At 45.8% G+C, this 27,144-nt stretch overlaps 1 protein-coding gene across 2 annotated transcripts in view; it reads right to left on the bottom strand.

Moving 5' to 3' along the window:
• Positions 1-15,927, bottom strand: part of ANKH (ANKH inorganic pyrophosphate transport regulator) — a 137,695-nt gene extending 121,768 nt beyond the window's left edge. For both annotated transcript variants that reach the window (XM_019450772.2, XM_019450770.2), the window contains exon 1: positions 15,470-15,927. In XM_019450772.2, coding sequence (XP_019306317.1) covers positions 15,470-15,565 — 96 coding nt within the window. In that variant the 5' untranslated portion in view covers positions 15,566-15,927. The remainder of the gene's footprint in view (positions 1-15,469) is intronic.
• Between the last annotated feature and the right edge of the window lie 11,217 nt (positions 15,928-27,144).

Below are 27,144 nucleotides of genomic sequence, written 5' to 3' on the forward strand. Positions count from 1 at the left end.
GCTCTCATGGCCAGGCATGGCCTCTACAGATGTCCACTGATGACAGATAACCTCCTTCCGGGCAGGGTGAGCCTACGTGCCCCTGGGTGGTGGAACAGCTCTCCCATATAATGAGAATATATTTTATAAATTAAAATTTTTTAATGTTTATTTATTTTTGACAGAGAGAGAGAGAGAGACAGAGACAGAGCATGAGCGGGGGAGGGGCAGAGAGAGAGAGGGAGACACAGAATCCGAAGCAGGCTCCAGGCTCCGAGCTGTCAGCACAGAGCCCGATGCGGGGCTCGAACTCACAGACCGCGAGATCATGACCTGAGCAGAAGTCGGACGCTCAACCGACTGAGCCACCCAGGTGCCCGCCCCCCGATTCCTACTATTCTAACAGCATGGTTTTCTACTACTCCTCGTTGCAGATATGTAATATTTTAAGAACATTAAGGGCTAAATAGCTTTGGTAGAGAGGCCTGGAAACCTAGCCACAATTTATAATATTTCTATAGCAAAATGTATTCTAAATGCGTTTTATGAATTATAACCACACAGGAAGCTCAGACAATACTAAAAAACACATAAACAAACATAAAGCCATTACAGGAACCCCTCTAGGTTAGTCCACTCGCTACTGTTTACTCAGCAAATATTTAGTATACAGAAAGAGCAAACCAGGGAGCCTCATCAAATTTAATTCCAGATGGCATCTCTCTGCTGTCACCAGGCACCTGGTGCAAGGGTAATCTTATCCTTAGCACAGCATCATGATGATGCAGATAAATTTCCTTCCCCCAAAGTCCTCAGGCATTCCGGGGCCAAATATGCAGAAATGTTTTTGAATTTTCCACATCACTATTTCATTAAGGCAAATGGCTGAGAACTGACTGCATTCTAATAAAGCATTTTTACATGTTGAAGGAAAAATGAATATTCATAGTATTTGCATTTAGGTAAAAATGCAAGAAGCTCTCATTTACAAAGAATGTGACCAACTTGTCCCAGGAAGGGAAGGAGGAGGGAGGGAGGAAAGGAGGGAAGGAAAGGGAGAGGGAGGAAGGGGGAGAGAGAGACGGACACACAGAGGGACAAAAGACAGCTACACAGACACTATTCGGGTAGCTCCCACCGTTTTGCATATTTTATACGCTCTCTCAGGCAAGCATTTCAAACACTGCACTACATTTATTAACAAATGAACATGAATGAAATGGAACTCCTTCTCTTCCCTTGGAACCGGCTCTCTTCAAGTTTGGTGGCAAACTTTACACCCTCTCACGCCCTGTGGCCAAGCCCACCTGATTCTAGAAGGTGTTTCCTTTCGGTTCTCCTTCCCCGCCGCAGCCCTATGTTAGGCCACCTCTCCTCTCTGCTGGTTTCCTTGCCACGGCTGCTCTCACCTCCAATTCATTAGCCACGCTGAAACCAAAATTATCTTTCAAATATGCAAATCCAAGCACACCACACCCCCACTGGGAACCTTCAAAGTTTCCCACTGCGGTCAGGACCAAAGCCAAACTCCTTACCCGGATGAACTGGAACCTTGCCGGTCTGGGGTCTGGGTTCCACTGGTCCTGCCACCCTGCCCCTGCACCCTCCCAGTCTGGTTCCTTGATCAATTTGCGCTAAGCATCCGTCGTCACTCCTCACCTGGAATCCCCTGCTTTTCAGAACAGGGACATACTATCCTCCGTGGGTCTCTCAGCTGGAACAGAGAGCTTCCCGACCCTTAAAGTTAAAGGTTACTCTTATAGGATCCCAGGGGAGATTGACCCAAGGAGAGCATATTTTGTAGAAAGTGCCTGTCTGTCCCTTCCCCATATCCTATGGGATAATCGCTGTGCAGCCAAGGATCGCATCCTTTTTCTTAGTCTGTCCTTAGTGACTAGTGCTGTGCTTGGGACATAGTAGGTGTCCAAGAAACATCTGTTGAATGAACACATTCATGAAGACCTATTTCCTCTGTGTTCCATATTTCCCAATTATTTAACCAGCGCAAAGGCTCCGAAACAGCACGGTAAGTACCTGGAGAAGGAGGTTACAACTTTTAGCTCACTGAGCACCCACCACACTTTAACTTAGCAAAAACACCTTGGTGGGTCACTGCCATAACTGTCAACACAATCGAGAATGGCCTGGCGCCATTTGTATGTCTAAATGAGAGAAGGGGTCAATGGTATATGCAAGTGTCCTCCTTCAACTCTGTGACAGACAGCAGCCTATAATTAAAAGTAGATGCAGCCTATCATTTCAAAAAAGCACGTTACCTAAATCCCAGTATTTCAACTTAAAAAAAAAAAACCCAAAAGCCCCAAGGGGTGAGAAAACGGAGCCTTAAAACTCTTCTCCCCAAAGTAAAAAAAAAAAAACAAACAAAAAAAAGCAGCAGCACTGCTGGCACCCATGCTGTAAAATCCAAGTGTTACCAGCATCTTCATTCAGCACGCTTCTGTCTGCCCCACCCTCGCTGGCTCCAGTTAAAGGAATCTCCTTTCTGCAAGTCACTGAATCGATACAGAGCAAGAAAAAGGTCAGACGGTCAAGGCTAGTAATAAACAGGTGTAGCCGCAGTGTAGCGGGCTCAAAGTCTTAGCAACACTGCTTCACACACGTGCAGCGCTCCATGCTTTTCAAAGCACTTGAGTGTCCAGTCTCTATGTGGCCTGCACCTCCAAAAGAAGGTACGCAAGCCCTTTATCCCTATTTGACAGTTGGGAAAACTGAAGCCTGCTGAGGTCAAGTTCTCTGCTCAAGGTCACAGAGCCAGTGGGTCCAGGGATGGAGGTCAAACGCAGGGGTCCTGTCAGGAGTGGGTGGTTTTTTCGTTTTTGTTTTTTTTTCCCCTCCAACCTCGTTGTGCTCAGCTTGGACTGCTGACAGCCACTACTGGGCAGAAGGAGCGGGGAAGAACCGAGAAGCCACAGGAACTCGGTGCACCTCTGAATGAGTGCGAACCATCTGCACTCTCTCTGCTCTCCAGAGTGGAAGGGAAATAGCCAGGAGAGCAGGTTAAACAGAAGGAGCCGTGGTCAGGGTGGCAGAAAAGCGAGAAAGCTTTGTCTTCCAGTTCCCCTCAACATCACTGGCTCTGCATTTCCCTACAACACAGTCAACACAAACCCTCTCCGATGAGACTCCAAGCATGTGCCATCCGTCCCAGGAGCCAGGCTGCTCCGCTGAGGCTGAACCACACAAGGCACGGCTATTCAATGCACTCATCTCTGAAGTGGGAAAGTGACCCTCCACAGTGCATGCCCCGTGTCTAGGGCAGGGCCTGGCATCCAGGAAGGTCAGTAACTTTTTTCTCCTCTCCCAAGTATTCACCTGGGACGTTTTAGGAAGCACATTTCTTGAGCATCACTGAACTCATCGAAAAGCACTTTTCTCTGCCTTGAAAGCTTTAGGAGCAGGTATTTTCCAGACGTATGCAAGTGAAGCCAACACAATCCTTTCTTTCCTGTGCTTATGCCTAGCCCCATGCAGAGTAGGGATTTGGTCCAAAACGTGCCTACTGAAAAGAATGGACGTCCTGAAACAGTTTAAAAGTGTTACCTTCTGTAACACTGATCTGTCAGCATTAAAAAAAAAAAATGCTGTTAATAAAAGAAATCATTTGAAGGAGCTGAGCACCATGTGGCTTTGAGAGAACTCGCATGCAAATTCCTGGGGGCGGAAGTCACTGGACTGTGAAACAGCATCCAGGCAAGGAATGCCTGTGGCACACTCCCACAGGGCACCTGCAGGGTAGACTGGAACTTTGCAGGAGTGTGGTGCCGTGCCGAAGCCTTGAAGAGGGGCACACGTACGTCAGTATTTTGAGTATTAATCCAAGGAAATAATCAGATGTGTGCAAAGATTTCTGTACAAAAATGTTCCCAAGCATTATTCAAGATAGAATGAAGCAGAACCAACTTGAACATCTAACCACAAGAGAATAAATAAGTTATAGCATATCTATGCGAGAGAATGCTAGGAAGCCATTAATCATCACATGCTAGATGAATACTTAATGTCAAGGGCAGCTGCCTACATATAAAATGGAAAGAGGTTACGATATTGTTTTAAATGACATGCGGGGGCACCTGGGTGGCTCAGTCAGTTAAGCATCCCACTCTCGATGGTGGCTCGGGCCGGGATCTCACGGCTTGTGGGATGGAGCCCTGGATTGAGCCCATGGTCATGAGCACACAGCCTGCCTGGGGTTCTCTCTCTCCCTCTCTCTCTGCCCCTCCCCCTACTCTCTCTCTCAAAATCAATAAATAAACATTTAAAAAAAGATAAAATACATGCCAAAAAACAACCAAAAAACAAAAAAAAGAGGCGAGATGCACACCAGTGGTAAAATAAGAGACAGCTGTTCTGTCTAGGTGATTAGGTTTGCACGTGGTTCTTATTCTTGATACTTTTACTTATTTTCCTCCCCTTTAGAATGAAAATGAACATCTGTAATTACAATAGATTAATATATATATATATATTTTTTAAAGAGAGACCCTCTTCAAAAGCCACAGGCATTCCCAGTAGCTTATGACGTTACTTAAAACTTCTCCCTTCTGATAAAATATACCTAACAGAGAATTTAGCATTTTTACCACTCTTAAGCATGCGGTCCAAGCGGCATGAAGGGCATTCACGTTATGGTGCAGCCATTGCCACCGCCCATCTCCAGAACACTGTCCTTCCCAGCTGAGGCCGCACCCGCTGAACAGGATCCCCCCTAAGCCCCGCCAGCCACTGTTCCCCTTCCTGTCTAGGGCTCTATTCCCCGGACCTCATCGCAGTGGAATCATGCCACAGCTGTCCTTCTGTGTCTGGCTTCTTGCATTTAGTGGCATATCTTCAAGGTTCATCTGTGTGGTGGTATACATCACCACTCCATTCCTCTGGAAGGCGGAGGAATAATTCATAGTAGGCATATACCGCATTGTTTTCCATGGTGTTAGTTAGTTTACTTATTTACTTATTTACTTATTTTTATGTTTTATTTCTTTTTGAGAATAAGAGGGACCGAGCACAAGCAGGGGGAGGGGCCGAGAGAGAGGGAGTCACAGAGTCCGAAACAGGCTCCCGGCTCTGAGCTGTCAGCACAGAGCCCGACGCGGGGCTCGAACTCACGGACCGCGAGATCATGACCTGAGCCGAAGTCGGATGCTCAACCGACTGAGCCACCCAGACGCCCCACGTGGTGTTAGTTTTTAAATCAGACTTTAATTTTTATCATGGCTGAACAGCAAAATCATCAGCAGTTCATACACGTGAAGGATCAGAATTGAAAACACCAGAGTACAAGGAACAAAGTTATGTTACACGGAAAGCCAAAGTCTCCACCTAGCTAGAATCCACTAAAATCTACAATATCAAGCCATAGCTGGCCACCGGAATAGTGGTTACCTCTGGGGGACCGGCACTGGGGAACCTTCCGGGCTGACGGAAACGATCCATAGCTGGGCTGCGGTCTGGGTCACACAGCTATGCATTGGTCGTCTGTCAAAACTCATGGGACGGTACACGTGAGTCCTGTGCATTTCACCGGATGTAAACCGTAAACCGTACCTCCATTTTTAAAAAGAAATGAAACACAGGCCTCCCAGGACCCCCTCTGAAAGAAGATGCGTTGGCCTAAAAGAAATCTGAGTAAATAAGAATTCTAGAAAAACAAGGCGGTTCAGCCCACGCCCTGCGGTGGCTGTCCACTGTCCCTGCGAGTGAGTCCAAGCCCATCCCCTTCACTGCTCAAACACTGGTTTGTCTAGGGAAGTCTGGTAAACACAGGGTTTACGAACCACCCGTGCCAGGGAACCTGCCCAAATTTGGTCAATGGCCCGACAGGTGTGCGGCCCGGGGGGGTGTAATACCTAAAGGTATGTGCCTTTGTGTGGGAGTAGAAAGGAGGTGCATCTTGAGCACCTGTCAGGCTCCGGGTGATGTGATGATGCATCTGGAAAGGGAGGAGATAAAGCCCCAGAACCCATTGTGAAGAAAAACCAGGTCTCCGAGCCTATGCTAGGGAACCACATTCGCGCGTGACATCTGGGGCTGAGAAGAGACACTCTGACTGCCTCATTTCAGATCGGGCTGGCTGTGAGGTGCCTTTCTAGTTGTTTCTTCGCTGGGCTTGGCTCGAATCCCCAAGAGGTGGACGTTACCTCTTTCTTATTAAGCACGGCTATTTGTTTACTCTCCTCCGTGCAGTTTGTCTTTATAAAATGTCAACTTCAGGCCGCACGTGGTGGGAGGCCTCAGTGTCCCAGCCACAGTGAGTTTCCTGCCAAGCCATTTAAAGCCCTCAGATGTCAGACAATTTTTTTTTTTTTTTTGTAATCTGCTGTTCTAGATTCGCTACACTACTAGTCCCCTCTATTAAAATGCACGGCCCGGCGGCCAGCAGATCTCCGGATTCAAGAGCGCCCAAACTTTTTACTGTCTTAAAAGCAGCTTTGGAAACAGAACAGGCACACCTAAGCCAGATGGCAAACTAGAAACTGACAGTCAGAGAGTCAAATACTTCCTTAGACTTAACGTTATATTTTTAAGAAACTAAGCGGGGATCTTGAAAAGCTTATTGACGTGGACTCGTTGTCACTTAGTTGAGACAATGACCTGGAGTGACCAACTCTCAGAGCCTGGGACTGCTGAGCCTCAAAGCTTCCTGACCCAGACCGGACCTCTTCGGGTCTCTCACAAAATAGGCCACCGTAACTTCTCACGGCCTAGGAAGTCACAGCTACAACGTCTGCCCCCTCCCATCCCTGGCTCATCTGGCTCCCTAGAAAAAGTCGCATTAATCTGCCAGCAGACATCCCTCTTTTCAGCCACGTCATTCCAACTCAATGTCCCTGGGGGGGCCTCAGCGTCTCCTCACCAGTCACCTCTGCAACTGCTTATCCAAGGATTCCCACTTTTGCTCTTGACTTCCTCCCAGCCTCGAGTCCCCCCTACCAGCTGTGGTCTCTGTCCAGGCAGGGACCAATGAGGCACGGGAAGCGTGTGCTGGTGAATGTGGGCTCGGAGGTATGACAAGGAGTCACACACAGCCCTTCCCCCGCCCCGAGGTTGGGGACAGCGATGTCTACACATATCAGGAAAATGGCTGCACATTTATACCGCCAAACCCACGCTTCCAGAAAGGTAATCCTCGAACAACACTGAAGGTGTCAGACTCTTCCAGAGCCTTGCCCATCTACGGATACCAAAATACCATAAAAAATGCAAAAGCCAGCAAGGACCTGAGAGCAAACTTAGACCACAATGTACTCCCTCAACTAGAAACGAGGCCGGGGGCGCCTGGGTGGCTCAGTCGGTTAAGCAGCCGACTTCAGCTCAGGTCACGATCTCGCGGTCCGTGAGTTTGAGCCCCACATCGGGCTCTGTGCTGACAGCTCAGAGCCTGGAGCCTGTTTCAGATTCTGTGTCTCCCTCTCTCTCTGCCCCTCCCCCGTTCATGCTCTGTCTCTCTCTGTCTCAAAAATAAATAAAACGTTAAAAAAAAAAAATTTAAAAAAAAAGAAACAAGGCCAGTCCATCTGTCCTGGGACCGTGTGACATTTCCTGAACCAGAGGTACAGCCTGTTTCTGATAACTCCTCATCTAAGGGAGAAATTACCCCCTTTGTCCTGACAAATAACCGAGGTATCTCCCTTCCCAGGATGGGCTTTGAACACGTCTTTTGGTGTGACGCAGCGATCACAGAGAAGCGGCAGAAACGTTGTGATGCACACGTCTGCTGAGAGAATGTCCTCTCTGTCACTTTCAGCTCATGGGTCCTCAGCACCGTCGGTGGAATCTGGTTGGAACAGCAGGTGAATGGTTCCCAAACCATGAAAGTAATACAAAACCCACAAAAGCAAACCCTGAATGTGTAGGGCTTGCTGTGAAGTCTGCTCTTTTACCTCTACTGTGCCTCTGTTTTCACCTCTGCAGATGGGGTGCTTCCTACTCTGATGACAAGGGCACCTAGAGAGAAGGAGGCAGGGGGTGACCACGGCCAGACGAGAGCTATCACGTCACAGCTGGCACAGCCTTCCCGCTCTGTTACAATTACTGAGCGCCTCGCTGTTACAATTACTGAGCGCCTCGCTGTGTGTTATCATAAACTGCACTGTGCAATTTACACATTTTGGTCCGTGCCCTTCTGATTGCAAAAGTGTTTCATGTCTGTTTTCTCAACCAGGATCCAAGCAATTTGAGGGCAGGGAAAACAACCGTCATAAGGTGTATATGCTTTTTCCCAAAGGAGGCCTCCGAAATGATTTATTCTTCACTTTTCACGGAATTCTACTGTTTTAGTTTCTGAGACCCAGGGCAGATCTGAAGCAAGAAATTAAAAAGTACTCATCGTGTATTAAGTATTGTTACTAATTATTATTTTATTATTTTTATCATCTTGGTTAGTGCCAAACTCTTTAAGTGTTTTGAGTATCACCTGTCAGCATATATCCCGGATTGCCTAGCACAACAGATACTTACAAGACACCAAAAAATGTTACATTATGTCCTGCGTATATACTATATTTATTTAATATGCTAGACAAACGTGCAACACCTATTTCCAGCAACAATAATTCCCATACTAAAAAAGAAAAAGAAAACCAATGACCTGCATTTTAAAGGATAAGCTTCAATTAGCAAAAAAACGCACTTAGGTCGGGAGCTCATAGCCCGATAACAGTGCATAAAACAGGGTTTTCTGTATTTCTATTGCACCTCCACAGAAACTCGTCGAATTGTAGGTGCTGAAAAATACCAGATTGACTTCTTAAAATGCAGGCATCACCCAAGTCACTCTGGTATGAATTTCACAAGGTTTATTTATCCCAACTCACACAGCCATTGAAAAAGAATGATTTTCCATCTGGGGACTCTCATCTTCCCATCCCAACATAACCCGTCCAAGTCAGACAAGGGAGAGTGAAAAGACACAGAAACCGGATTACCGACCCCTGGCATACACTCGGCGTTTTGCATCGAAAAGGTGAGACGGTACCATAAACGGAAATTCTTAGGGCTCACTGCTTTAAAAAAATGTGACGTACTCCTAGAAAGAGAGTTAGATACTATCTTCATATATGAAGTGTTTATCTTTTGAAGGATATGCTTGGGAAGAAGTATTCTGACAAAGTAGTAGTTAGGCTAGTCATCAAACCACTCAATAAATAAATAAGTGAAGAAACCCGCCGCAGGATTATACCTCCGTGGCTTTAGAGATAATCTACTTACTTAAGTGCATCGAAAGGCAGGTACTTTAAATGCAGATGTACATCTAAAGAGAACTGGGAAACACCATGGAGAACTGAGTATCAATTGGACTAAGGAGGTCACGGTGTCCTTGACTAAATATGGACTGCCAGAGAAGAGTGACCTCATTTTCTGTGTATGAATGAGAAACAGAAAAAGGCACTAAATTATGCCAGGCATAAAGCCCAAGGCAGTCAGAAAAAAACACATTATCTACTTATTATACAAAGATGCTCTCTGAAACCTTCTACTGCAGGAAACAAAAAACCTCAGCATTGAAACAAATCGGGGAAGAAATAGGTGAAGGGGATCATGAGGTACAGACTTCCAGTTACCAAATAAATAAGTCACGGAGGCGGAAAGGACAGCATAGGGACTACAGTCAATAATACTATGGGGCGCCTGGGTGGCTCAGTCGGTTGAGCGTCTGACTCCGGCTCAGGCCATGATCTCGTGGTCCGTGAGCTCGAGCCCCGTGTCGGGCTCTGTGCTGACAGCTCAGAGCTTGGAGCCTGCTTCAGATTCTGTGTCTCCTCCTCTCTCTGTCTCTCCCTCCCATGCTCATGCTCTCTCTCTGTCTCTCAATAATAAATAAATATTAAAAAAAATAATATTGTAACAACCTTGTACAGTAACAAGTGGTGACCACACTTACCGGGGTGAGCACTGTGTAAGGTACAGGATTGTGAAATCACTGTGTTGCAGTATGGCAACTATTCTTCAATAATAAAAAGTAATAAAAAATTAATAATACCATTGCAAAAAACGTAGGTGTTCGATAAATACTAAAGGAACAAAAAATAAACAACGGAATATACAGCAAAGGCAATTACCGCATGCTTGTGTCATCAAATACTGGGCTACTATTAAAATCATACTTGGGGAGCCCGGGGGGCTCGGTTGGGTAAGTGCTCAGCTTCACGAGGTTGAGCCCTGCGTTGGGCTCTGTGCTGACCATGAAGCCTGCTTGAGATTCTCTCTCTCTCCCTCCGCCCCTCCCGAGCTTACACTTGCACGCATGTGCGTGATCTCTCAACTACAAATAAATAAAACTTTAAAACCATACTTAAATACCTCCAAGTGACATGGGGAAGAGGCCTCCGTGTGAAACATATACGTATCTCGGTTATGGGGAACAAAACTGGCAGGAGATAGGCAAAATGTTGAAGGAGCTTTTTTTCTTCAGAGTGGAATCAGGGGTATTTTTAACTTTTTCCTCCATTTTAAAATCCTTATCCAACTTTTAAACAGCCAGCATACACTATTTTTATAATTAGAAAACAATTAATGTCATTTTGAAATGTATTCCATTAGTACTGAATAGGTGGGAAAAAAAAGTCCCCCCCCCCCCCCCGCCCCGCCCCCCATGATTACTAGGAAACCTAGCCTGAGGTAGCCATTTCCGGCTTCAGGTACTTTGCGCAGTGGAACATACACAGGTCAGTTTCAGTATCACTTAAGGCAAGCTGCCTGGGGAGTCCCTTGCATCACTTAGGGACCTCGGATGGACACACACTCCCTTCCCAACAGTGGCCAGTGTCAGATACTCACCCTTTTTCATTCCTGTACCTCCTGGTCTGGGTGGGTGGGGGTATGTATTTCTCTACTTAGGAGACAGAAAGGACATGTATACAACTATTTTTCCTGGGCCTCCCTTTTTTTCCATTTTGTGATATTAGTAACTTGACACCCTTATACTGTGAAAGCCTAACGGTAGGTTTCCTAAGTTAGGAAGGGCTCTTAGCATTCCTACTGCCCATCTTATGCTACTAATTATAACACTCCATATACAAAACTCTTTGTTCACAGATAAAAACTTTAGGTCTTTGAATTATCATACTGGACCCAACCAAATTCAGTGAATCAATCATTCGGGGCAACTGGAAATACCCACAGTTATCATTTTGGTGTGAAAAAGGGAATTGCCTGACACTTGGAAGACCACATTTCTTCTTTTATTTATTTATTTATTATTATTATTATTATTATTATTATCATTATTATTATTATTGAAAGCGAGAACGTGAGCATAGGGGAGGGGCAGAGGGAGAGAGAGAGAATCCTAAGCAGGCTCCACACTCAGTGCAGAGCCTGACACGGGGCTTGATCCCACGACCCTGGGATTGTGACCTGAGGGGAAATCAAGAGTCAGATGTTCAACCCACAGAACCCCCCGGGGGGGGCCCAGAACACATTCCTTCTGAATTGAGAACAATTTCAACCTTCTTGTCTCCTTCAAAGTCTTCAGAACAAACTTGTACTTAACGCTTTAAGTGTCGTTAAGTAGCTTGTAACAAAGTTCACTGATTTATCCAACATAATTTGGTGAACTTGGCTTTTAAGGAATTCGAAGACTTTGTACCAAGTTTAGTTTTAAGCAGAAATAACAGTCCTTTAAACATAGTGACAACATGGGCATCTGCAGATATTTTAAAGAAATACATTGTTCAAAATCTATTTTAGCAATCTGTAGTGCTCCAGTGATAAAGACTAAGTAATTTCTAAACAATTTTATTGTGAAGTACCAGTTGCTTATCTTTTTGTTCCCTTTTAACAAAAGCCAAAATAAGACACACTGTTGATTTATCAATATGAATTATCTGTATAACTTGGTTCTTCCGTGAACCTCTTGGATCATGGAATTTTATGATTGTCTTACATCATAAATTCAACATCTGACAGCTAAGATCAAGTTTAAGCCCAGGTTGGGAATCAGAAAAGCCAGAACTTATCCTAAATTTCTAAGAACTCCTGGGTGGATTTCAGTGATGAGCCTGACTGGAGAAGGCAGACAGCAGAATGACTAAGGGCCCAGCAGATGTGGGCTTGAATCCTGGTTCTGCCCAGTAATACCTGTGTGATTTTGGACAAGTGACTTAACACGTCTAAGCCTCTCAGTCCTTCCTCATTGACAACATGTGCTGAGATGCTTTAAGCACATACTGAGTGGTCTGTGAATGGAAGCAATTAACACTTTTGATTTTCAGTGTATAAAAATAGAGATAAAATTATAATTCTAGATATACTGCCATTATAAAGTGTTCTATGCATCTACAGGGTTCTACAAACATTATTTTAGTTTCTGCAATAATGGATTTATTCTCATTCTTTCCTACGGTGCTTCTGTTTAATATTACAAAGCAGGTCATTTATTCCATATAGTTTTGTTCCCCAGTGTAGATTTCAACCCTCCCTCACCCCCCCCCCACCAAAGTACCACCACCACCAAAATTTAAAATGTGATAATAGTTTTTGCTAGTCTTGCTAGAATACTCCATAATATTTGGGTTTCCTCCCTGACTGACCTATGAAATTATAGGGAACTGTATACAACAGAATGTTCATGGAGAATCTCAGGAGGCACTGAATGAATCATTACAGGCTTCTTCCTTGCCCCTCCCCCACATGCACTAACAGCTCTGAGATAATAATTTATGACTATATAATTCCTTTACACAGTCACATCTGTGTTGTTTATTCAAATTGCAATGGAATCTTGTATACAGCTGGAATCCCATTTTTTGTCCATATATTCTGTCCATAAAAGTTCTGTCCATATATTCTACAGGAACAACAGAGATGTTTATAACCATTTAAAAAAAAAAAAAAAACCATCTAAGAAACATTTTAAGTCATTTTACTATCTTTTTGCTCTTGACAAGTCAGAGACGTAAAAGCTAATGAGATGTTTTCCTTGCAATTTTGCATTTCTCGATCATCTGCACAGCATGCAACCCAAAGGCTGCTTTGACCTTTGACCTTTGCACTCCCTTGTTACATTTCTTCTTTAGGGTTAGTCAGTTACTGAACTATGAAGCACTGTTGGCTCAAGGGAAGGTGTAATATACCTGCCCACTCTCACAGAAGATTGGTAGAGATCTGCATGTGTCCATCTGTCTAAACTATGATTAAAAACTCAAGTCAAGAGCTGCATATTTGCTGAAGTCTAAAGTAGACCTACTTTTGCAACCAGGTTCATTCTTCCTCTTCGCTGTCGTGTTTCCAAGTAATTGGGGTGAAACGCTCCTCTGTTCTTACCACATGTGACCAGGTCACTCTTCAACTCCTACTGTTAATTCTCTTCCTTCAGTTTAAAACTAAGAAAAAGTAAGTTCCACCCCTTTAACCTTGTCATATTTTGCAAGACAATTATCAAACAACACTGGCAAAAGAAGGTTTGGCAAACCTGTCGATTTCTTTCCCCCATCCCTTCACCCCTAACTCTGACAAGCTATCTCGACCACCAGACAGCCTGCACCCTCATAAATGCACTGGCGCTTAAGGGATAAGGACCTCAAACAACACTTGTTGATAAAGCTTCTGTGCAAAAAGACAATGCTTCTGGCACTTTGCTTATGTCAGCTATGATAATTAGGTTAGCAATGTTTTAAGAAGGCACTTGAATTATTAGACCCACAAGGATAAACCATCTGTGTAACTGTTTATATGTCTAGCGTCCCTTTTGTGACCTCAGGAGAGATCCTTTCCCTTACGCTGAAATCAAATCCTTAGGTATATCGGCCTGGAATTAAATCAAGGCAAATGTGAGGCAATACTATGTTATATTTCAAGTCATTTAGTTACGACAAAGAATACTCTTATCTTCACCAGTTATCCCATATAATCCTCCCTCCCCACCCCCACCACACACACACACACACACACACACACACACACACACACACACACACACCAGTTCAGGGAGAAGTGATCAAGTAAGCTGGTGAGCTGGTGAGTAGCCCGGGCTTTCTGACCACCTTTGGGGTGGCTCCAAGAAAATAAGCCTTAAAATAGTAAAAGGTTCGGGTGTCTATATAGCACTTGACTCATCTAAAATGTGAAGTGTAGTAAATTCAGGTCCTAAAACCTTTCCGTAGATGATAGGAAATGCCCGAAGTCACCAGTTAACTAGGAAAGAAGAGATGGTGAGCAGGAAGGAGATGGAGAGCAGAGAAGCCCTTGGGGGACCCTGGAAAGCAACTGTCAGAGCAAAGTGGCAACAGAAAAAAATGTAAGATTTCACCAAGGGAAATTCGTTGGCTTACTAGACAAAGGTCTCTAGAGACTATACTACGTTGCAAACACTTATTGGCAAGAAAATTTGCAGAAAAAAAGCAGCTTACAATGTGGGCTAAGTATTAGTGAGCCTGTAGAGTTGCAATCAATCAGAAGTTCTGAGTACAGAAAGACCAATCCAAGCCAATCCTCATCTACTAGAGGAGTCAAACAAACCCCCTTCTGAAAAACTGGATTTGGAAAACTAAAAGTGCACTAACATAGGTGCATTTTCTATATAAACATCCCTCGAAGTCTCTTGACTTACAGGAAAAGAAATAAGGTACTACAATACCAGGAGTGTGGCTCATCACACGCCCGGCCGGTTTCCACACCTGCCCATCAAGGAACTGACCCCCTCCCCCCCACCATCCTCTTCCTGGCCTTGAGATGTAGCGGCATCCCACCCGAGGCCCTGCAAAAACGGTCCCCACAGGCAAAGTGCAGAGTACCAGTGCCCCTCTGCTGAAGAGTCTGCAGCGCTACATTTGCAATGACGCCACATGGAGAGAAATGGGGAAAAGCACGAAAAAGAAGCAAGGATGAGAAGGCAACAAACAAAAATGTGCTCCCCTCCTTTAGTGGTCCAAGAGAGAAAAAAAATAAACAAACGCCAAACTACAGACGGCCAACGGTCGGCTTATCATTTGGGCACCCGTAATCCATACCTGGGCAAAAAAAAAAAAAACCAAAAAAAAAAACCCAAAAACCCAAAATTAGAAGTACCTGGAAACCAACTTGGACACACTGTAATGCAAAATCTCCCCATCATCGCCATCACCATCACCACCGACACCGGATAAATAAAAACCAAGCACTTGAGCTATATATATGCAACTACTTACAGACCTGAGGTTTACATAATAACAAATTACATAATACTCCTGCTGTGCACTAAAAACCCTTCTATAGGTGAAGCTCTAATCCCTCTGGTCTTTTAACATTTTCCGGAGAGAGCTGGAAAAGTCTGCTGAATAATTGGGGGCAGGGGGGATGGAGTGCTGGAAAAGTCATCCTTGACAAGCTGCAAGCCCAACCAAATGTTCTAGGATAAAAAAGGCACTCGCAGCAGGTGACTCCCTGCTGCTCTCATCCCCTGGCGCCCGGGTGTCTAAGGCCAAGAAGTGCGAGCGGGGCGCGGGGTTCAGGGCGCAACTGCCCGGGCCGGGCGGGGGGCGCGGCCGGGGCTTACCTGCTCCCCGAAGTCGATGGCTATGTTGGTGATGCCCAGGGGCACCAGGAACCGGATCAGGGGCCAGTAGTGCGTGAGCGCCGGGAATTTCACCATAGTCCCCGCCGTGGGCTGACCCCACACACATCTGCCGCCGCGAGGGGACTCTGCCGGGAGGCGCGGGGCGAGTGGGCCGAGCGAGGGCGCGGGCGGACGGAAGCCGGGTCCGGCGGGGCCTCGGGGCGGCGGCGGCTCCTCCTCGCGGCTGCGGCGCCCTCTCCAAGCGCGGCTGCTCTAGCAGGAGATCCGCAAGCTCAAGTCCATCCCCGCTGCCCTCCCACACAACAAAGATCTGCCGGGAAAAAAAAGAGGAGGGACAGCGGCGGCAGCGGCGGCGGCGGCGGCAGCAGAAGGTTCTGCTGACAGCGGCTCCATTATAAGCGCTCTGGGGCCCGGAAATAAATAAATAACCGCGCGCACGAGGCGCCGCCGCCGCCGCCGCCGCCGCCGCCGTGCGGAGGAAATCAGGGGCGGGCGCGGAGGCGCGGACACCGCCGGCGGCCCCGGGGGCGGGCGGGCGGCGGGCTGGGGAGGGGCCGGGCCGGGCGGGAGGGCGGGCGGCGCCCTCCTTCCCTCCGCCGCCGCCTGCGCTAGGCGCGGCCGCGGGGGGCGCTGCGCACGCACAGGCCGTGGGGCCGCCGCCGCCGCCTCGGCTGCGCCCGGGGGCGCGCGGGGTGGGACTCGCTGCGGTTCCCCGGGCGGCCAGGGGCGGCGGCGCGAGCCGGCGGCGAAGCGGGGCTGGGGCGGCGCGCGGCCCGGGGCGCCCCCCCCCCCCCGCCCCCGGCCGCGGAGGACGCCGCGGGGGAGGCCGTGGGACGGAGCGCCGAGCCGCTGGAGGCCCCGGGGCCGGCGACGGGGCTCTTACCGCCCGCGCGGTCCCGGGAACGGCTGGGGCGTGTGGAAGACTGGCAGGCGGGGCAGGGGACGCGACTGCGGACGCGCCGGGAGGGATCGGGGCGCTCGGGGCTGTGAAGGAAGGAACGGGTTTGGGCAGCCCTCCCCGGCGGGCGCCGCGATGGCCTTGGTGCCCGCCTCGGGCGGGCGGGGACCGGGAGAGCCGGCAGCTCCCGGCGGGGCCGGGGGCCTGCTTCGGGCCCACCTGGGAACTAGGGGCCGGGAGAGATGGAGTTGCCGCTCTGGACGGGCGCGGAGACCGAGGAGAGGTCGCAGCGAAGGGTGCATCACACTCAGGGTGTCCCCGGGGGAGATGCGCGGAGGGCCGCGGGGACCGCTCCCTGCGTGCGCCCTGGCCGGGCCGGCGGTCCTCTGGGGCGCGCCGAGCCGCCTCCAGCACGCTTGGCGAACAGTGAGATTCTCCTCCGTGCACCGCTCTTGTAAAACAACAACAAACTCGGGAAGCCTGTCTCTTTTAGGTAAACAAGGGAAAGAGGACAGAAGAAACTGTTTTTATTATACTGGGCCCCGGTGATTTTAGAGTAAATAATAGTCGTGCTGAATGTTTTACCTAAAACTTCGTAATAGCTCGGACAGCAAAGCCGACATCCATCCCCGGCAGCGCCCTCCGACAGCAGGGTTGAGGCCCCAGTGAGCGAAAAGAGTCTCAAGGAGGCAGGGGGGGTTGTGGGATATTTCTGACCCTTTTGCTGAATTGTGCCCTGAACCAAAAACTCTTAGCAAATAGCCTTAGTGAAAGGAGAGGTGAAAAGAGTCTCCTGTTTAGGTCAGCTTCATGGGCTCGTGACCTGCAACAGTCCCACCACTTAGAAGGACCTGCCTTTGGTTTATCCAATACTGTTGCCCTCTGGCAAGTCGTAATTTTTGAAGGACGGCCCGTCCTGCTCAGGTTATTTTGCACACCCCCCTCGCCCGCGGTTCTTTTAAAGTGTAATTAGCACGATGAATTAATTTGTTATTAAAAGCGATAAAGCAGTTTTGCACGTAGGAATGAGCCTGTGACGTCACATGTAGCTTTGTAAAGCTTGTGTTAATAGGGAGCTAGAGACCTCAACGTCCCGGTTTCAGCATTTCACAATCCATTTGAAAGTATTAAATGTTTTCCATATTTTATGCCCCTTTAAGAGACCTTTTTAAATTCCCCAGTCTACCAAGACCTTGAGAAAGAGGATGATGATAATTTACCTTGTAGCTCTGATGTAACCTCAAACGACATCCCCTATAATTACAATGAAAATTTGGTAATTATTTATTGTGTTATATGTGCCAAATAATATTATTTAAAAGACTTCGCAGCAAAACAGGAAGTACCTGTGTACAGGACTCTCCTCAATGGCAAGTTCCTGAAAGACGTAGTGTAGTCAAATCTTATTTAAGATATAGTAAGAGAGCTTGTTATTTAAAGCAATTCTCTGGGAAGTAGTTCTTTTCTAAAGCAAATATCACCTTATGGTTTATCCATTCTGTTAGTCTAGGTTGCCATGGGCTCATTTTACTCAAAGCAATCTAATTACACTGACCTTTGTCTAGAACGGCGGGGTTGATGAGGTCCTCGATCAATACTCATCAAGTCGGGTTTGCTTTGGCTGGTCTCTGGACGAGGACCTGCCACATTCCTGCTAGTGCTGCTGCTGGCCCATGCAAACGCTCACAGTCCTTCTTAAGGAGGAATGGTCAGAAAATTCCAGTGAGTCAGTGAAAGGCCGTTTGAGTATTAAAACAAGGATTGAGGGGCGCCTGGGTGGCTCAGTCGGTTAAGCGGCTGACATCAGCTCAGGTCATGACCTCGCGGTCCGTGAGTTCAAGCCCTGCGTCGGGCTCTGTGATGACAGCTCAGAGCCTGGAGCCTGCTTCGGATTCTGTGTCTCCCTCTCTCTGACCCTCCCCAGTTCATGCTCTGTCTCTCCCTGTCTCAAAAATAAATAAACCTTAAAAAAACTTAAAAAATAAAAATAAAACAAGGATTGAATACTCAATCCTTATTTGAGTACCCCCAAAAAGTGTTTAATGTTTGTTTATATTTGAAAGAGAGAGAGACAGAGTGTGAGCAGGGGAGGAACAGAGAGAGAGGGAAACACGGAATCCGAAGCAGGCTCCAGGTTCTGAGCTGTCAGCACAGAGCCCCACGTGGGGCTTGAACTCATGAACTGCGAGATCAGGACCTGAATGGAAGTCGGACGCTTTACTGACGGAGCCACCCAGGTGCCCCTTGAGTATTCTAAAAGTGTATTTTTTAAATGAGTGATTTAATAGTGTCATCTTTGATTATGGCATAGAGCGCTTTTTAGATTTGAAAGGCCTCTGAATTTCAATCACACTATGGCAATGTGGAAGTTAATGGGACATTTAATTGTTTTTTTTTTTTCTGTCAAAGACTCCAAATCAGATAACTGGTTTCAAAGGGAGTGATTGACCTCTCTTTTTCTTCCTCATTTTAACTTAGTAGTTGTTGGAAAAGATAACTCCAGAAAATAAGTGATGATAATGAATGGGAAATTTTCTAAATTACCCCGAGCCCAAGAAGAGATCACAAAGGCATTTAAATTGGATTCAGAGAGTGTTAGGAGGGTACAGCTTTATCTTCAATTTACAAAGTCTTTGGCCGAAGGACACTGCAAGATGTACAGTCTCTACCTTCAAAAGTATAAAGAAAAAAATGTGTACATATAGGAAACATGCTGGAAGAAAATGTGCTCAACTATTAACAGTGGTTAGATCTAGACTTTTCCTTTTTACTTTTCTGTATTTAGCACAACGGGCAAATAGAAGATGATAAAAAGAAAACATTTTAAAAAATATTTACAAAACATCACCAGAAGTGCAAGGTAGCATTAATTTCGGAGGGTGGAAAAAGTTACTTTTCACAGAAACAATTTCATAAACGACCAGCCATATACTATTGTTTTGAGGTTTAAAATTATTAACCCCTATTTTTAAAAGTTTATGTATTTTGAGAGCGCACGTGCATGGGGGAGGGGCAGGGAGAGATGGAGAGAAAAAATCCCAAGCGGAGTCCCTGCTGTCAGCACAGAGCCCGATGTGGGACTCAATCTCACGAACCCAGAGATCATGACCTGAGCCAAAATCAAGAGTCAGACACACCGCAACTTAACCGATTGAACCACCCAGGTGCGCCGACTTCTTTAATATTTTTAAAGGGACCACACAGATGCTTCCAAAATGTTGAACTGCAAAAAGGAATGGGGAAAATTTCTAACATGCTGATATGGAGTGGTCTGTAGACTAGTTTGGTAAGTGAAAAAAAAAAAAAAAACAAGGTGCCAAACCGTGAAATCGTATGCTCTTTTGGTGGGAAAGGGGGTAAAATGGGAGAGAAATATGAACGTGGTTGCGTATGCATAGGTGTTTTGCTTATATTTGTGAAAAAGTCACACTGGAAGTGTAAACCAAAAACTATTCGAAAGTTTATCTATGGGGAAAGAAAGAGCACAGGGTCGAATAGGAATGGAAGAAGGAATTCTCTTGAGTGTATTTTGTTATCTAATTTTGGCTTTGGAAACATTCAACGTTGTGTTTAAAAAATTTTTTAATGTTTATTTATTTCTGAGAGAGAGACACACACAGAGTGCGAGTGGAGGAGGGGCAGAGAGAGAGGGAGACACAGAATCTGAAGCAGGTTCCAGGCTCTGAGCCCAACGCGGGCCTCGAACTCACCAACCATGAGATCCTGACCGGAGCTAAAGTCAGACACTTAACCGACTGAGCCACCCAGGCGCCCTGGAAGCATTCAATGTTTTAAATGTTGAAAACATAAAATTAAATCAGAAAAAAAACCAATTATGGACAGCAGACATATAAATGTCATGCATAATTTTTTTTCTTGTTAATTCTTCTTTTATTCTGAGGAAGGGATTTGAGGCAGGTTTACTCAGAGCGTAGATCCATTTATTTACACAGAGCCTTATCCATTTGTAATGCCTTTTATAAATTTGGTTTTTCTATAATTGCTAGAGGATAAAGCATTTGGGGAGCCTCTTGCCAGGTCACTTATGTAACCTGATGGCATTGTGTACTGGTAACTAGTAACTTACTTCTATGTCTGCAAAGTGATGAAAAACACAAAGTAAATTTTGGAATGGATTCTGCTCATGCCATTCAAAAACCCCACACCATTAGCACCTGACTGCCTAGATTTTGGAAGCAATGTACTTTATATAGGTGATCATGAAATCACCTGATCGGCTGATTCACCCTTGCTCGTTATGATGACACAAAAAGGGTATGTGTGTAGGTAATTCATCCTGGTTCTGCAAACCTTAGGTCTGGTCATTTTTTAAAAAATTATTTTTAATGTTTATTTATTTTTGAGAGAGAGAGAGAGAGAGAGAGAGAGAGAGAGAGAGAGTCGAGCAGGGGAGGGGTAGAGAGAGAGGGAGACAGAATCTGAAGCAGGCTCCAGGCTCCGAGCTGTCAGCACAGAGTCCGACGTGGGGCTCAAACTCACGAACCTTGAGATCATGACCTGAGCCGAAGTCAGATACTTAACCGCCTGAGCCACCCAGGCGCCCCAGTCTGGTAATTCTTAACAAATTAAATGGAATGGAGATGTAACTGAGATTAATATATAGCTACTTTTTGTTCCCCCTTGTCCTCTCTTTCCTCAACTTCTGCTTTTGCTTATTTTTAAGGAACCTCTACGCCCAACGTGGGGTTCGAACTCACAACCCCGAGATCAAAAGTTGCGTGCTCTACTGATTGAGGCAGGCAGGTGCCCCTGCTTTTGCTTGTTTTTTAAAAATGACCAGACGAACATAAAATGCATACAAGTTAAAAATATTTAATAAAGCTTAAATTTTTATTCTTGCTACCTATCCAAGGTCTAAGGTCTATTTTTTAAAAGCCCTTTTAAAATATCATGCGTTTCACCAAGTTTTCCTGTGTAATTCTAGCTCACTTTGATATTTTTTTCCCTCTGTTTATTATTTTGGCAATCAGAGGGAAAGCTGCATTAGTCTCAATTTCTAATACCTAAGTCTGGTGTCTACCACAAAATATTGAATTTCCTGAGATTAGGAACCATTTAAAATACTACCATCTTCTCTGGCCCCCTACTTCTCACCGGCACTCCTAGGACAATACTAGACAATAAATAATATGTTTTGAATTGAGCTTTCTGAAAGTGTTTTATGTTTAACCCCTGAGTTGACAAGGGTATTATCCTTTCCATTATGTAGTTAGTACCATGGTACTATGTAAACATCCTTAGCATTTTGATAGTATGTAGAAATCAGATTTTGTAGCTTCTCAGACTTTACGATCCCAGAGAAGAGGGAGACAAGAGTTCTGTTGTTACTGCATTTTGATTGAACTTACCGATTAATTAAGGTTTTAATTCATCGGGCAAATTTGCAGTACAGCGTCACCTTCACATTAAGCGCGTAGCTTATCCCTGAATTCCTACATTCCCCCCAGAGCATTTTTATATTTGAAGACGTTCCCGATTTCAAAATGCTATCCTGGAACACATCACATAGTTTTACTCGTGACTCAATAGAGTGAGCGGTGGGATAAGATGTTGATGAAACCCGCGTTACTTTAATCTCTGTGTAGATAAGCTAACTTTGTTCTAATTCATTCAGCAAATTCTTTTGAGTGCCTACTGCGTGCCAGGCATGGTGCAAGGTGCTGGGCATGTAGTATTGAATGAAGCAAATATAATCCCCCTGGGACGGAGAACAATGCATGGCATTTTCTCTCACTGCTTCTACTCGAAACAATATTGAAGGCTCCAGCCAATGCAATCCAGCAAGTAAAAGAAAGAAAAGGTATGCACATTGGAAAGAAAAAAAAAATTTTTATTCACAGATGATGAAATAGTTTATTTTATTTATTTATTTTTTTAATTTTTTTTTTTCAACGTTTTTTATTTTTATTTTTGGGACAGAGAGAGACAGAGCATGAACGGGGGAGGGGCAGAGAGAGAGGGAGACACAGAATCGGAAACAGGCTCCAGGCTCCGAGCCATCAGCCCAGAGCCTGACGCGGGGCTCAAACTCACGGACCGCGAGATCGTGACCTGGCTGAAGTCGGACGCCCAACCGACTGCGCCACCCAGGTGCCCCGATGAAATAGTTTAAACAGAAAACCTCAGAGATTCTATAAGAAAACGACTAGAACTAATATTTGAGCTTAGCGAGGTCACAGGATACAGAGGCATTCGCAATACTCCTTTGTGCTTATAGGTATTGGCATTGAAAAATTGGAAATTGAAATTTAAAAACCATAATTGACAATAGTTTTACAATTCATGAACTCCTTGGGGATAGATCTAATAAAAAATGTTGAAAACTATAAAACATTAGGAGTTCAAAGAAGACCTAAATAAATGGAGAGGTGTGCTACGTTAATGGACCAGAAGGCAATATTAAAATATCAGTTCTCCCCAAGTTGGTCTACAGACTAAACAGAATCCCACTAAAAATCCTTTGGAGAAAGAAAAAGCACAGGACTGGGGAAAGCCAAACAATTTTGAAAAAGAACAAAACTCGAGGACTGAAACGACCTGATTTCAAGACTTACTATAAAGCTACCGTAATCGCCACCGTGTGGTTCTGGTGAGACAGACATAGAAATCAATGGAATAGAATAAAGAATCCGAAATAGAACCTTGAATCTATGGGCAATTGATTTGTCACACACATGGCAAGGTAATTAACTGGAGATGGAATAATGTTTGCGGCCAACGTTGCTGGGGCAAAATAATGGCCTGTGAGCCATACTTCATGCCATGTGTACAAATTAAGTAAGAATAGATCTCGAATTCAATGCAGTAATTACAATGCTTCCAGATGAATACACAGGAGAAAGTCTTTGTGACTACAGGTTGGACAAAGATTTCTTAGACACGACCTCCAAAGCACCAACCACACACAAAAACATTCATAACTTGGACTTCACAATGAAAAACTTCTGCTCTCCCAAAGCTTTTGTTAAGGAAATTAAAGACCAGCCAGGGGTTGGGAAGAAACATTTACAAAACTCGTATCTGATGAAGGGCTTGTATCAGGAATATAGATATGTTCTCAAAACATAAACATAGAAGTGCAAGTAACTCGAACCCATGGGTTTCATGACCATACAAAAGGACTCTGGCCTTCATTACTTGTTGGGGAAATGTGCATTAAAAGTACTCGACTAGAAGGGCTAAAATTTAAAAATGTGGCAAAAACGTCTGAGTGCTGGGGAGAGTACGGAGTAGACAGAGCTCTCATGCGTCACGCTGGGAATGCAAAATGGTACAATCACTCTGGAAAATGGTTTGACAGTTTCTTATACATTTAGATCTCCACTTACCAAATAGCCCAATGGTTCTACTCCGAGGTATTTACCCAAGAGAAGCGAAAACCGATGTCCACAAAGACCTGCATGCAGCTGCTCTTAGCAGCTTTATTCGTGATGACCCCATGCTGGAAACTACCCAAAGAACCGTGAACTGATGGATGAATAAGCAAGCTGTGATGCATCCATGGTTTGGAATACTACTCACTATAAAACAAACAAACAAACAAACAACAAACTACAGATAAATGCAATAATATGAATGAATCTCAGGTGCATTATTCTAAGCAAAATGAGCCTGCAAAAAAAGCCTGAGTAGTGACTCAGTATGCTACTCTTACATGACGCTGTGGAAAATACAAAATCGGACCAGGGGTTGCCAGTGACTGGGGGTGGGGTGGGAGAGCAGGCAGGACAGACTACAAAGAAGTGCAAGGAAACTTTCCGGGGCGATAGAAATCGTCTATATTGTGACTGTGGTTGTGGTTATATAGCTCCTAGAACTGTCTGCCTAAAAAGGGCGACTCTTACTACGTGTAAACTATACCTTCACAAACGTATTTTAAATAAAACGTATGTGTACGTTAAAGCAAAATAAAAGATAATCCCTTCCTCGGTGAAGCAGCCATTAAACAAATGAGCGCACAAATCAAGGTACATTTGCATGCTGCCTTTAACCATACAGCTGCCCCTCTCCTATTCTAGAGAGGGGCTGGATAAGGAAGTTTACAATTTATGTTTGAATATTAAATCGACCCAGTCGATTTGCTTTAGAATTTGTACAGAGTCTTCTATTTGCTATATTACTAACAACAGCTAAAATTTATTGCAACTTTTGGAGCATGCTTCAAGTGCAACGTCTCGACCCTCCCCCACAGACTGTGATTCAAGCTGAAAAATGGGGTAATCCTGGGGGGGGGGGCGCTGCATTCTCACCAGCCCCCAGGACCCTCTGATGCACCTACCCCTAGTCTCCGGTCTGAGTGGTCAGTGGAGTTTTGAGGATCATGAAAGAAATTCAGAATTTCAGCACAGCAAAGCTGCAAGGAATTTTAGAGATTATTTAGTCCAACTGTGTGTCCAGTACTTTAGTTTAGAAAAGACAGGAGAGGGCAATGGGCTCCTGGAGGAAGAGCAGATTCTGGGAGTTTCTCAGATGTGGGGAAATGCAGGATGACTCGGGAGAAGAGACAGTGGGAAGTCAGGGGATCCCAAAGTGGAGTCAAGGTCACCAGCTAGAGCACTGATGGGAGAGGGCGTCTGCCTTGATAATAAGTACAGCACTAGCCTTTCTATGGCACTGTGCCGTTTGCAGAGCACTTTTTGACATAAATGACATTTATTTCTCACAACTGATCTGTGATAAGGTGTATTAGTTGAATTCCTTTGGTTGGATGTAAGAGAAATCAACCTAGTCTAAAGCTACCATCAGGACTCTCTCTGCATCTCTAACTGCAACTTCTCTCTCTTCTTCCCCCTCCCCCCCTTCCCTATCCCTTCCTTCCTTTCTTTCCTCTGTCCTCCTCTGCCTTTCTGGTCCAGATTGTCAGTAGAAAATGCCCATCCATAGCTCCTGAGCTTAGATATTAGGTCCCTTTTGCTCTCAGGTCAATATTTCAACAAAGGGACCCTAAGTCGACCATGTTGGGACAGGTGCCCATCCTGGTTCAATTAGATGAGTCAGGGGATGAGGTCCTGTTGTCCACAATGACTCGTGGGAGCCCTAGAGAGGAGGGACTGGCAGACAAGTCAACAGGTATCTAGGACACGTCCCATTGCCCCTTGGTTATGTAACATACATGCATACATCACCCATATGTCCAAGGATGCCTGTGCCTTACAAGGCCTAACTACTCCACTTACAACTGCAAATGTACATTCTCTTTCCTCAACAGAAGACAACTCAAGGTTATGCTCAGCCACTCTCTAGAATTGAGGTTCATGGTTCACAGACAGTCTCACCTTTTTCCATATAAAGTGATGCTTTTGGGTTCCCAGGGTCCTTGGATGCTATTACTTAGCCCATCACAAGTAACTTGATTAAAAGGGCAAAGCAAAACAGCGAAATTAATTTTAATAATATATGTTTTTTAATTTTTTTAATGTTTATTCTTGAGAGAGAGAGACAGAGCTCGAGCAGGGGAGGGGCAGAGAGAAAGGGGGACACAGAATCCGAAGCAGGCACCAGGCTCTGAGCCGTCAGCACAGAGCCCGACGCGGGGCTCAAACTCACAAATCGTGAGATCATAACCTGAGCCCAAGTCAGACGCTTAGCCAACTGAGCCACCCAGGCATCCCTTTAATACTATATTTTAAAATAATGTATCTAAAAATATTACTGTCAGATGTGTAATCAATGTAAAAGTATCAACGATTTATTTTACATTCTTTTTTTCCTGCTCAGCCTTCCAAATTCAGTGCCTATGCCCAAGTTCCTGTTCTCTCTGCATCCTGTGGGGAGAAGTTTTGGGCTGGGGTGCAGCCACACATCAAGGGGTCATGCTCCACCACAGGGACCCTGCTGGGCTCTCCTTTAATAGTGGAAGAGTGGTTTTGGGGAACAAACACCCCTGGATCCCCGAGCCAAGCTGCCGGCTGTCTAGGGGAGGTTTTGGGAAAGGCCCTCTGTCTGGCATCTGGAGACCTTGTGTGGCCTCGTCCCATGAGAAGTTGCATCTGAGTGCCACCCTTTTTTCTGCACGTAGGGTGGGGACGGCCTGGTAGGACTGAGTCCTGAGACGTACTACGTCACTGCCAGGAAGTGGAAATGCAGGAAGGCACCCCTAGTTGTTCACTGGGCAGCCGTGCTGTCTGCACAGCTGAAAATGGCGACGTAGGCCAGTACTCCTAGCCACTGTCCTCTTCTATTCCTGCTGGCTTGACCTATCCATGCAGGGTTTGAGCCAGGGTCACCGCCCAAGGTGGACCGAGCTCAGGGTGGCTTATGAAGGCAACCCCAAACTGAGCCGAGCTAGGGCAGCATGGAGGCAGGGCCGGGATCCCCAGCAGGTCAGGAACTGGGACACACCAGGGTGTGGTCCCCACAGCCGAGGTAAAGACTGGTGTTCAGGAGACGCCCGAGTAGCCTGGCCCGAGGTGGAGGCAGTGGCTAGGGCAGCTCACAGAGAAACTTGTTTTGGACGAAGGCAAACTGCGAAGTTGTTTGTTTTTTGATGAACTGTCCCACCCAAGAATGTTCCAGCCACGTCTTAAAAGACTTCAGCCCTCCAGAGAGGGCCTGGTTTTCCTGAGTCAGTGATTTTGTCTCATTCTGTCTAAGAATCCTGCCAGTTTGTCTCCAAAAGAGTGTTTGTCGGGGGATCGGGGGTCAAGTGGCTCTGGACCGAGACCGAGTCTCCTTAGCCTTTGGGTTAGTAATTTTCCAAATCCTTCCCGGCGCTGGGGCCACAGGTGGGCATTTG

Source organism: Panthera pardus, unplaced genomic scaffold (assembly GCF_024362965.1).
Source record: "Panthera pardus isolate Hobbes unplaced genomic scaffold, ASM2436296v1 HiC_scaffold_2, whole genome shotgun sequence".
NCBI classification, from domain to species: domain Eukaryota; kingdom Metazoa; phylum Chordata; class Mammalia; order Carnivora; family Felidae; genus Panthera; species Panthera pardus.